Here is a 13,262-nt window from a genome sequence, read left to right as displayed (position 1 = left end):
GAAGACAAGTGAAACCAGTTGCAAAAAAATTAATCTGGGATAACATCGCAGAGCATGGAATAGCTCACACTGGAGTATCCGTGAATACGGAAATAAGGGCTCAGGAATCTACCACTCATGGAGCAGAGGGGGACCCTGGAAGGGGTGCCGCCAATTTTGAACTTTTGTTTGCAACCCTAAAACAAATCCAAACTGAGGCACGCGCTGAGAGTCACAGATCAAGTAGAAGGGCCAGGCGTGCAAATAGAAAGATACAATCCTCTCTGCAAAAGGTCAACAAAATGTACGAGGATATGGTCGGGAGAGTATCCGAGCTTGAGGTCAGAACAAGCAAACTGGAAGACGACTTCATTAAGATGAAAGACGCTGGCGATGATAAAGACAAGACAACTGCAGATATGCTCTGGAAGCTAGAGGACTTTGAAAACAGACAAAGGCGGAATAACATCAGATTAATTGGAATTGAAGAGGGGAAAGAGGCGGGGGATGTTAGAACATTTGTTATTGATTTGTTGAAAGGCGCATTCCCTGAGTTGGTCTCATGGGATTGGGAACATGAGATTCAAAGAGCGCACCGATTTCCGTTGATACGAAAGGATTTGCAGGGCAAGCCACGGGCGATATTGATCTATGTTGGTAATTTTCTTCTGCGCGAAGAATTAATCAATAAGGCAAAACCACAGGCTAAACGCTCTTATAAGGGAATTGAGTTTTTCACCCGCCCCGATTTTTGCCATGCCACCGTGGAAAGAAGGTGGCGGATGAGACAGCTTATTACTCCATTCCATAATATAGGCTACGAGGCTTATCTTTTATTTCCGGCACGTCTGAAAGTCGGCTTGGAGGGTAGCTTTAGAGTTTTTCATTCTGAAATTATGGCGCAAGAATATCTTTCTTACTTGAGAGAGAATAGAGGTCGTCAAAAGCCTACACGTGGATCTTTGGAGGTCCAAGATACACAAGTTGGACCTGTCCAAAATATACCTCGTAAAAAGTAAAAAGTAGCATATTCTGCTAAGCAATAAGTATAAAAAGGAAAATGAGGCATCAGGAGCAGCCTGATTGCTAAACTCCTTTTCTCCTCGTCTATATTTTTAATTGAAGGGTGGCTGCATAGTGGTATAGCGGTGTATGGTAGCGTAGTCAACTACTAACCCCTTTAGACATATTACTCTCTGCAATATATTTTTATATTCAAGAATTTGGTTTTTTTTTTTTTTTTTTTTTTTTTTTTTGCTGCCCAAATTGGTGACATGCTTTTCTCCCCTTTTCTTTTTTCTCTTTTTTTTTAAGATAAGGGGGGAAGAAGGGGGGAAAAAGGGGGAAAGAGGAAAAAGAGAAAGGGGAAAAAAAAAGGGGAAAAAAAAAAAAAAGTGTAAAAATTCTGAAATTACTGCTAAAAATTATGAATCATGGTGGGGGGGGGGAAAGGAAAAGGGAAAAATAATAACAAAATGATTGGGTCTGTGTCTATGCTGTGAGCATTCTGAACAATGTATATAGTTAAAGGAAAATCGGGGAGGGGAGGGTGAGATAACCCAGAGGCAAACGTCAGCCAGACATAGGTCTTATGGACCTATTTGCCTGTAGGGGGGGAGGGATCATGAGGGTGGGGCGTCTGGGGTGGGGGAGGGAGAACTTAGGGGCAGGGCACAAGGATATGGTAACTTGTAGAGGTAATGATGGGCATGTGATGGAAAAAGTTTCTCAGTGGCAGGATGTCAAGGAAGGGATTATCAATTCTAAGCTTCATGTATTGAGTGTTTTAGGCGAATTGAAGATAAAGTATGTTAAGATAATGTCAAGTGATCAGGCAGTCAAAAGTTTTGTGAAAATTAGTAATGACACTTAGGTTTGTAACATGGAATGTGTGCGGCTTAAACGATGTCCAAAAGAGACATAAGATAGGTGTACGATTACGCCAGATGAATGTGGACTTCATTTTCCTGCAAGAAACGCATATAATGAGTACCCAAGAGTTTTTCCTGAACCAGATGGGATATCAACTCATAGTTAGTTCCAAACAAGGTGCTAAAAATAGAGGAGTCGCTATTCTGTCAAGGAGTAAAAACTTGAGAATAGGAAAAAAATTAGAGGACAAGTGGGGAAGATGGGCCATGGTAGAGATCGAGATAGATGGGGTTTGGACGACGATGGTGTCCATTTATGGATCTACACAGGACGACCCGGAGGTGTTACAGTTTATAGATTCTGAGTTAGCTGCTTGGCCCCCACAGATTATTATAGGAGGAGATTTTAATATTAACGGGGCCGATGGGCTAGGAACTGGTCAAAATGGAAGCTATAAAGGCCGTAAGAAAAGAGTTCATAAGGCACTTGTTGATCTCCTGTGTAGTAACAACTTGAATGATGTTTGGGGTATTACTAGACCACAACAGAAAGGATATACTTATTATTCTGCACCACACCAAGTCTGTGTTAGGCTCGATTACTTTTTAATTTCTAGTAATCTAATGTCAAGGGTCAATATTGATAGATTGCCAAGAATTCTAAGTGATCACAATCCATTAATTCTGGAACTAAAGGTAGAAGGAGGAAAAAGATCCAATCGGGTATGGACTTTTGAAAGAAGACTTCTTTTAGAAGAGGATTATGTATTACATATGTCGAAATGGATCACTGACTTTTTTTACTATAATAAAGGAACGGCATCGGAGGGAGTTATATGGGATGCTTTTAAGGCAGGCGTCCATGGAGAAACATGCAGTTACAGTTTTCACAAACGCAAAATGGAAGGGATATTACAAAGGGAGCTAGAGAGAGCCGTCTCAGAATCAGAAGAGCAAGTCGATAATTGCCTTATTAGAGGTGACCCAGTAGAACAATATCTGATAGATTTACTAAAAGTCAAAAGTGAGGCGGAAGGGGATCTGGCAAAAAAAGCGGCAGTACACTATACAATCCGTAGGGAAAGATGTTACGAATATAATGAAAAAGTTGGGCATGTACTGGCCATGCGTACTAGGCAGATAGCGGCAGCGGGCACGGTGAGGCAAATTAGAGATGAAAATGGTAATATACAAACTGGTCCCGAAGAAATTAGGGAAGTATTCAGGAAATTTTACCAGACCCTCTATGATCATCAATATCCTTGTAGTAGTGAAGAGATTAGTGACTATTTGGAGAATATACCAAATGAGAGGGTAACAGACGAAGATGCAGATAGATTAGAAACCCAGTTAGAAATGGAAGAGGTCAAGGAAGCCATGGGCAAACTCCCCTCTGGTAAGGCTGCCGGCCCCGATCAGATACCTCTAGAATTTTATAAAACTTTCTGGGGGGTACTTGCACAAGAGTTAACTAGAGTGCTTCAATCTGCACAGCTTGGGCAGTCTACACCAAAGTCATGGGGGGGTGCAGACATCGTCCTGATTCTTAAGAAGGGCAAGCCGGAGGAGGAGCCTGGGTCTTATCGCCCCATTACATTAATGAATAACGATACTAAAATATATTCTAAAATATTGGCAATGAGATTTGCAGAAGTAATTAATTCACTAGTTTATCACACCCAACATGGCTTTATCCCTGGTAGAGGAACAACCCATCATACTAGGAAAGTAATAACATTATTGGATGCCGCCGAAGTCACAGGGGACCCGATGGCAGTCATTCTATTGGACGCTGAAAAGGCGTTTGATCGGGTCTCCTGGGACTATTTGTGGTACACCTTGGCTAGAGTTGGCTTCAGGGGTGGGTTTATAAAAGCACTGCAAACCCTATATAAAGAACCGGTCGCGGCCCTAAGAGTCAACGGGGGGACTACTGGCCAATTCTCTATTAAAAGGGGTACACGGCAGGGGTGCCCATGCTCCCCATTACTTTTTGCCATGTATATGGATCCACTGATCCGCAAATTAGAGCTCTGTCCAGAAATAACTCCATTGCCGACATTACTGGGACCATGTAAGATTTTGGCTTATGCTGATGATGTGGCGGTGATAACACCAAACCCCACAGAGGCAACTGGGCATATAGAAGAAGAGGCCCGCAGATTCGGACGCGTATCCGGGTATGCCCTAAATGTCTCCAAGACTCAGATAATTAAAAACTCGATGACTCCGTGTGATGATAATCGTGTGGTACAGGCAGGGACTTACCTTGGAATTAAAATAACAGCTGATTTAAACAACTTGGTGGAAAATAACATCGCCCCAATAATAAGCAAAATAAAGAAGGATTTGGATCGGTACGAAAATTTACACTTATCGCTAGTGGGTCGGGTTAATATTATTAAAATGATGATATTGCCAAAATTTTTGTATATATTTAGGGCTATCCCACTCTTATTTGAAAACAAGTGGTTTAATATATGTGAACAAATGATCAACCGCTTCGTATGGGCTAAGGGAAAGACACGCAGAGCACTGAGGTATATGTCTTTACCACGGGAACGTGGTGGCTGGTCCCTACCAGACCTAAAAGTGTATTACTGGGCCGCTGCATTCCAAAATATGTTGGGATTGGTAGGGGGGGCTGATATAGATGACTGGGATAAAGCAGGATCACTTGCAATTTATGGTTTGGTTTTAGGTAAAAATGCGGAAAATATATTTTTAAGATTTACGGAGGAAAGTTATTATAAACGAACACGGTTCAAGATTCTAATGGCTGCTCATAATGTTTGGAAGGGAATATCAAAAAAGATTGGATTTGGGAAATATAATTTTTACACTAGACTCAAAAATAATCCCTCACTTCCGGGTATGGTTTTTTCGGGAGCTGTATTCCAAGACTGGGAGTCGCGTGGGATAAGAAAGATTGGAGATATTCTGGGCCCCCAAGGTATTTTACAATTTGTTAAGTTACAGGATCGATATACCCTAGATACAAAACATTTTTTTAAATATCTTCAAATAAGGAGTTGTCTAATAAACAGGAAAGGAGGACCTATGGGGTTCGATAGAAATATATTGTTGGATATTATAGAAACAGGCTCGGATTGTACTATAAAGAGGTTCTACTGTGAGATGACAGCGTTAAAGAAAGATGATATGGAGAAATGGATAAATAGGTGGTCTGTAGATTTGGATATAAGTTGGGATATTTTTTCAGAATCATTAGAGTTGGGAAGAAAACTGTTGTGTTCATCTTCATTACAGGCTCAACATTATAAGACTTTATTCCATCTCTACTACACTCCTGGAAAAATTGCTCAATGGGGGGGTACTACGGGAACCACCTGCTTTAGATGTGGGAGTCTGGGGGCGGATTTAACACATATTTTTTCACTCTGCCCACATCTGAATAATATAAAACGGGATATTGAGCAGTTTCTACAGAATGTACTATCAACAACAATAGAACTAAGTCCAGCTGTCATGCTATTAGGAGTCAATCCTGAGACTTGTGTGGGTAATGATAAGTTTCTATTCGTAGCTTCGGCTATCCTCAGACTCTTAGTCGCCTCGGCATGGTTGGATCCTAACCCTCCAACCTATCATCAATGGCTGGGGAAGCTATTATCTATCCAAAAGCTAGAATCAGCTATCTATGCGAGGAGGGGGAGAAACGGTAAGAAAGTAGGCTTAGCAATATAGGAGCCGCTCGTCCACTGGAAACAAGGTCCCGATTAGTGATCATCAGGGGGGGTTCGAAATTGAGAATTTAGTATATAGAAGTCTGTGTATATTTGGAGTATATGATTTGTTTTGAGAAAACCATATATGAATTGATATTATTTTATGATCATAATGCTCTGTATAATCCCAATACTTATTTATGATTTTGTATTGTAATGAATGTTATTGTGCCCTGTTCTCATCTCGGGGGGGAAAAAAGGGGAAAAACATTTCAATAAAAATACTTTAAAAAAAAAAGAACCGAAATAAAGTGATTGATGAGGTAAAACAAACAGAAAAATCGAAGTCAATGCTCCTTGTTGACGTTTATTAAGTAGCGAAGATCGCGATATATTCAAAATATCTATGATATTAACAGCACCACAGACAAACTAATCTTTATGAGGAAACAAAATGCACAATCGGAGTCAATAATGCCACCTAGCGGCGCAATAGGGAAAGTGTTGTTGAGGAGAGCCCAGTAAAGACTCTTGAGGAATATAAACAATGCCCTTGATAGGTGGGTCTACTTAAAATAATAAAATACCTCAATTAAGTAAAGAGCACAGGAATAAAAAAAATATTCGAAGAAAACTGTGACGGTATCTCCCATGGATTGAGACGTTAACACTCAAGTCTCATGCTCTCAAATTCCGCAAGCCAGAGACTTAAAACCTTTCACTCACTTAAACAAAGACTATCTCATTTTAAATATTATTCTGCAGCTGAGAGTGATAATCGTTATGTTATTAGTGTATCAGTTAGGTTGTCACAAAAAGTATTCTGACCTGATAGAAGTCACAGAAACACAGTCACTGTTAAGTCTATGATCAACAAAACACCCAACGTTCTAAAACAACGTTCCCATAGTACGTAGTAGCTGGATTGAAGGGGCACAACAACCGGAAGGTGTCACTATCTATATTTATAAAAAGAAAACATTCCAATTCATAACCACGGTTCATAAGCAGACCCCGTAAACAAGGACATCCTCCACTTACCGGCCTAAAAGGGTTTATTGAAACTTGTATTTAAAGTATGGAGTGGTTTGGTAGGTATCCACTTAATCCAACTTCTTGTATGTCCAAAATCCAAAATAATTCAAAGTTGCAGGACCTTGGTAAGTTCCTGTGTCGATAGGATCTGCGCCTTATTCTCAAGGCAGCGTTAACCCACTTGCCACATTAAGTGGCTTAATCCTGCCTTGAGAGTAAGGCCCCTTTCACACTAAATTTAGAGTGAAAGGGGTGTGCAGTCAGTGTTGCGGTGGGCGTTCCACCGCAACACCCATTGTGATCGACGCTGCCACCTATTATCAAGGGCAGCGATAACAGGTGTCGGTGCCAAATTTAAGACCAGAAAAATCCTGGTCTTAAGTTGGCAAAATGAGGAGAAATGCTTTATGTCTCCTCGTTTTTGCTTTTTCCATGTGTGCTGCCTTGTGCAGCACACATGGAAAATAGCAAAATGCAATGGTTTGTTCATGTACGGGAAGGTGTCCCTTCCTGTACATGAACAAACCTTTAAAAAAAAGCCATTTTGTAACTTTGATGTGTGCTGCACGAAGCAGCACACAGGAGAGTCACAAAATTGTATTTTAGTATTGTTTATGGGCAGGAAGGGGCACCTTCCTGTACATAAACAACCCTCCCCTGCACACAGACACCCTTGCACTCTGGTGCAAGGATGTCTGCGTTGGCGCTAAGTTGAGAAACGTTATTGCCATTGCAGGGGGAAACGCCAGGCTGCACCACATTCTTGAGAATAGGGCCCAGCCTCGCGTTTCCGAAGTAGCGGTGAGAGGCTTAAGCTAACGCCTCTCACCGCCACTTCTTTGAGAATATCCCCTTGGTTCCTTACCAATAGAAATATCCATCGAAATCCTTAGAAATGCCGTCCAACACGTGAAGTCTAAAAGTTCCTACATCCTCTTCCGGAGCCAATAAATGAAGAGAAAATGAAAACAGACTAATCCATATTCCGTCAATGAGAACCAGTCGCCATATTTGCTAAATCAAAATTAGCAATTTAATATAAAGTCAGCGGTTCGTTTATGCTACCTAAAGCGCAAAATACATTTAGAAGATTGTCAAAATTGAGTGGGGAGTCTAATTTATTCATGGCACATCCTAATTGTCCATGTGACGTGCTTACTCATTAATTTGCCATGCACGGGATACATAAAAAGGTAGCCCCGTAATCCACACGTTCTGTTGATCTGATGGCCGCCATACTAGTTTGGGGAAATTATCCTGGTGGCATCATGGTTTTACCGTCCGACCTGAAAAGCCCAGAGGAGCACCAGGCACCAGTGGGCAGCAAAGAGTACTATACCATGACAACAGTCATTTGTTGTGAGTCGAAGCGTGTTAGAAATCAAATCAATGCAGCAGTAGCAAAGTAAAAAAAATATGAACCCATGGAGTAATGTGATAAAACTATGGTATCAATATTGTGGTCCCTGATATTAAGGACTGACAGCCGAATGGTTTAGGTGTTCTGCCCAATCTGTCTACTTGAGTACAGATAGAATATTCACTGTCTAACTTTTGGTGAATCTTCTAACATTTGTTTACATTGCGGTAATTTTATACGGGTAATAATTGACGGTATATCATCATTGTGTGGGCACGATTTTTAGTGACATGATTTTTATGTACAAAATGGTACAAATGACTGCCGCACATGATTTTGCAGCCTTGAAAAAGTACAGGAGGACGAAATGTGTCAGCTCCTGCATTTGTGATGATTTAGAGGTGTTCCTGCAATAAACAGATCTCTGTACGGCTATTTGTTGGAACTTCAATTGACAACGGGGAATTTGCGGTGTTATAGAGACAGTTTTGGGATGATAGTAACTGTAACATGTGTGCTTTGATGCCTTTTTTGATTTACTGTGTTACACTGCACTGCAGTGCAGTTGATTTACACTTAAGGGGACTGGGTGTTTGGTGCCATGAAAGCACCACAAAACTGAACATTCTTCATACTGTGTCCTTTTTGTTGACTAATGAAAACTGGGGATAGAGGTGCAGACATTAGAGCATAGCCACCACAATTTAGTTTTGTTACACAATTGAATCAGTAGGTGGATGGAATCCATGACGTAGAAATAGAAGAGGAATATGGGACACTGATGACTTTTCAGCTAAACGACTAGTGGTCATCGATTTGCATTGACATCATTTTCTAATTAGATTTGACAGACTTCAATTTGTTTTAACCTTGATTACTAGGAATACATTCATATAAAAACTTCCATACATATATTTTTTAGCACTTTGAAAGAGAAGTAAAACATAATGCAATTACTATTTGATCTTGGGTATTCTTTATGAAATGAGCAACCATAAGTAGATACAAATAACAAAAAATATTTAACACACTAAGTTAAACCAGGACGCACAAACAATATTAATAAAGGGTAAAGCAACTTACACTTCCCGTGGTGCGTCACTCCTCTCCTGGCCTCTTCCCCTCTGCTGAGCTAGAGGTTGCTGAGAAATGATTAAACATCGTTTAGTGTCATGAGCAGACACTGTGTGCCGAGAGTCAAGAGGATGAGAAAGAGCACTGCAGTAATGAACAGACTTTTCTGCAATGTGTATGATCTCGTTGCAGACCGCTTCCTGAGAAGGTGGTCATGGCATCACAAAATATTGCCCCATAAGATAGTCAAAAAGGAAAAGAGGAAGAGATGGAACATTCCAGAGGCATCACATTAGTCCAGCAAACAACAGTGTTGTAGATCCAAGGACATTCCAAGAAGTGAAGTGCAGAGGGAGGGTCCAGGTGTAAGCATGGAAAACAGGTGAGATATGGAAGAATTTTGGAATTAGTACATAGATCTGCAAAAAGCAGCAAGAAGATGGTTGCAAACTGGCACTGCCTTATAAATGCTACCACTAGGGAAAGAAAGAAAGTAGCCACTCTGAGGTCATGCATTAACAACGGGCAAAAGGGATGCAAAGGATGCAAACATTCCAGTTTCTAGGAGGGGATGAAAACGTTTAAACTCATAGTGAACAATCTCCCATTAGTAGTTAATTATTATTAGGAAAAAATATATAGTGTATTTATTCACGGGTATAAATATCATATTTAAATTCTTATTGTTGCTCAAAACTGTGAGCTTCGTTTCTAAAATACTCCTAAGCACCGAATAAACAGCTGTCTTACCACATAACTCTTTTCAGACTCTGTAAGATCTGGTCCTGCTTTCAATGAATGATGTGAAGGCTGTGATCACAAGCAAATTATAAGGGACACATATAGCAAATGTTATTGACATTCTGAAATAAATGATGCAAAAATGATTCCAAGCTTATGCAAAGGGCATTTTGTTTGGTCAATATCAAACTTGAATTGTCTTACACAAATACATCTCAAAATTATATTTGAGCTTTTTGGGTCAAGTCAGGAAAGTTTGGCAGTGTGGGTGCATTTTGTGAATGTATTCTTTCGCTAGGAAATGAACGACCTTACAGTAAGAACTCATAATCACTGATTGAGCCACATTTTTAGTTCTTTTTAACCGCATGCGCGCTAGCGGGTTTTCCCGCTGTGCGCTGAATTTTGAAAATCGCGGCTTTTGTGACAAAGCCAGCTCGTCATCCGCCTAGCGCAGGTAATGCCCATGACGAGCTGGCTTTGTCACCCGCGTCGAAGGGGTTAACTACTGTTTATATTTGATTTTCCTTATACTAAAGATATATTCATCACTCTGTGGCTATGATGGCAAATATTGTCAAATGTGAGGCTCAGGTATGTGACATGACTAGTAAATGTGCACTCTAAGGCCATGGAAGAAGAACATGATATGACATCGGTAATAAGTAAGCAAAAGTCCAGTATTTGGTATAGTGAAAAATGTATGACAAATGGAGTAATAGTCAATAACAGGAAACATTTGCCTTGCTTTGGGTAAAAAAGCAAATTGATATCTCAATAGTCTTAATGTTAATGCTAATCAGAAAAGGCATTAACAGTATTCTGGGCTCCTCCACTGCAGAGCAAAACTAAAAATATTGTAGATCACAGTGATACCACAATGATTGTTGTGATGTAAAGTAGCATGATGCAAAGTCCATGGTAAAACATACAAGACTATGACATGTAAACCAAAAAGACTTGAGAAGTTGAAATTTTTTTTTTTGCAGTTAACTGAATTATGTGGCTAAACATGAATGGAACGTGAATCACAGTTTTTGTCGAACGTGCATAACTGGACCACAGGAAAAACGACTTTCCTAAGAAGGGGTACAGTTTTAATATGGTAACTATTTTTTCTCTCTCTGGCACAACAGAGTTGGGGTTTCCCTTGCTCACTACAGACCCATGCTGAATATTGTTGACATGTAATTAACTGGCATTACTACAGGTTTCTTAGGATTATACCTCTCACGGAAAGTGACCGCATGTTTGAGGGTTGTGTTTAAAGATGAGCAGTACTGACTCAAGAGGGTTTTAAAGACATTTGGAATCACTCTTCTTGGATGCTTTACGTGTAAAATTAAGTTATCTAATTGGAGTTGGGAACAGGTTAATTGATCCAGAAACTGTCTACTGGTTTTTAAAGAATGGAAGAAGGGTTAGATATAAACCACCTTTAACTATATATTCCCGAAAACAAGTATCGACATTAACAAACGGATTCGAAAAACGTGATTAAGAAGACATTCACCTTCAAGGAAACCTTGAACCTGAAGAATACCAGTGACCATTCCGTATGGAACTCTTTCATCAAATTTGGTTCAGCAGTTAATACTGAAGAATGGACGCAAAGTGGATAGAGGATCGAAAAGGCATTTGCGATGCTACAAGCGTGGAAACAAATACTGACTCTGACTTTATGCCTCTCTGTCCTTTACTAAGGGTAACAAGTAACTGGCCTTATTAGAGACGTACATGTTTCATCAATACATTGGTACTGTGAGCACTGAGATTCTTTCCTCCTGTTTCATGTTTATCTAATTAGTGGAGTCTTCACTGCTTGAGTTTTCTCTAGCCAGACCCTTTGGGGAGGTCGCAAGCACTACAAAACTGAATCCACTTTTGTGATGCATGGAGAAAAGATAAAACATCACAGCCAGTGCTCCGTTTTATAAGTCTCCTTTTCTACATAATAGCACTTTGAAGAAGTGCGGCACGGATGGCACCAGCTCCGATAAACAGAGGAGGTCAGAGGTCTATAAATGGGATAAAAAGTACATAAGAGGAAAGAATTTTCAGAAGAAATCTATGGTGGTGTACCATACCATGATGCATGCAAGAACATGCTGTAACGGTGGAATGTAAACTATGCATATCATCAAAGCGCGTACATGGAGATTCTCTTCAGAGTCCAACAAATAAAGCCTGAGGCAGAACTTGTATTGCCCTCATTGCCACCCAGAACTCTTCCCTGTGTTTGTGTACCCTTGAATAAACCCTGAGATTCATGAACATATCTTTATTTTAGTCCAAACTTTCTTTCTGTACAACTGTGAGTACCCTACAACACAAAGTTTATTCTGGTATTTCAAATGAATTGAGAACCTAAAGAGTGAATGACATAAATGTTTTACATTATTTGTCTAACGGTTAATGTATGCTAATGAATGCAGTTTAAGTACAGCAGATGACAGATCTACTACTAATGTATGTTTTGACACATACCAAAAATATGATATGTGCACTACTCTTATATTCGTTTTTCAAATGCATTCTGACTTCAAACATGGCGTTACAGTTGTTGATAAGAGCAATACCTTCAGAAACGTTTAATGTAATAGGCTAAGCGATTAATCTTTATTGACGTTTTTAACTCCTCACTTGTTTGTTTTGTTATTTCTTTTTGTTTAGAGAACCCCCATGTCACCTTAACAAACGTATTCATGAGATTTAATTTCTGGAAATATAATAAAATAAATTAAATTAAATGTACCTAATGGCGCACCTCCCCCGCCGGAAATTGTGTGACGCAGGGCTAATATCAGTTCATGAATATTCCCCTCCTTAGGGGGTCCGATATAAAAATGTGTTAATTTATAGTCCCTTATCCGTGCAATATGTTTCATTTTAGGCCCTTTCCTCTGCTCTCTTTAAACCAGCATGACATGGCTGGGAGTATGTATGTTATACATTAATATTAAATCCAAAAATGTTCTTTCAATGTTCAACAAAATGCAACTAAGTACTGGACCTGCTTATATATGGGCGAATTCAGACTGGTTCAACTCAGTTATAATTATGCCTCCATCATTGAGAAAACCATAGCAATCAATGGAAGGAACAGTTACTGAAAGTACAGACTCTACCTAATGAAGGGCTAATTTGAACGAAAACTACCTGATTGTGTGGGTTACTTGCTTTTTTATTTATGTGCAAAATGCATAGTAGATGTATAAATTATATCCTCAAACAAACGTAGCATGAATTACGTTAATTCCAGTTGAGATATTATTTGTTTGGCTTTATCAACCTGACCGCTTCAAATGTATTATATAATCTAACTAGGCAGAGGGAAAAGAGAGGGTTCTACGTTTGGCTAGTTACCGAGTGGCAATATTAGTGGTTGGGAAGATGGTGAGAGAGTGAGAGAAGAGACAATAAGAAAGAAAGGGAATAGATTGATACAGGGAAAGAGAGAAACAGAGACTAAGAATAGATGTGATACTTAGAATTGCACAATGTAAAAAACAC

The 13,262-nt window shown here is 39.7% G+C and overlaps 1 protein-coding gene across 33 annotated transcripts in view; it reads right to left on the bottom strand.

Moving 5' to 3' along the window:
* Positions 1-13,262, bottom strand: part of SORBS1 (sorbin and SH3 domain containing 1) — a 1,099,691-nt gene that overhangs the window by 51,949 nt on the left and 1,034,480 nt on the right. For 27 of the 33 annotated variants that reach the window (XM_086922349.1, XM_086922367.1, XM_086922341.1 and 24 more), the window contains 2 exons: positions 9,759-9,818; positions 9,018-9,208 (listed from right to left, as the gene is read on the bottom strand). In XM_086922349.1, the coding sequence (XP_086778475.1) occupies positions 9,018-9,208; positions 9,759-9,818 (251 nt within the window). The remainder of the gene's footprint in view (positions 1-9,017; positions 9,209-9,758; positions 9,819-13,262) is intronic. The other 6 variants (XM_086922353.1, XM_086922368.1, XM_086922369.1 and 3 more) reach the window with 2 other exon arrangements.

This window comes from Lissotriton vulgaris, chromosome 5 (assembly GCF_964263255.1).
Source record: "Lissotriton vulgaris chromosome 5, aLisVul1.2, whole genome shotgun sequence".
Lineage (NCBI taxonomy): Eukaryota > Metazoa > Chordata > Amphibia > Caudata > Salamandridae > Lissotriton > Lissotriton vulgaris.
This window is presented reverse-complemented; position numbering and strand designations above follow the sequence as displayed.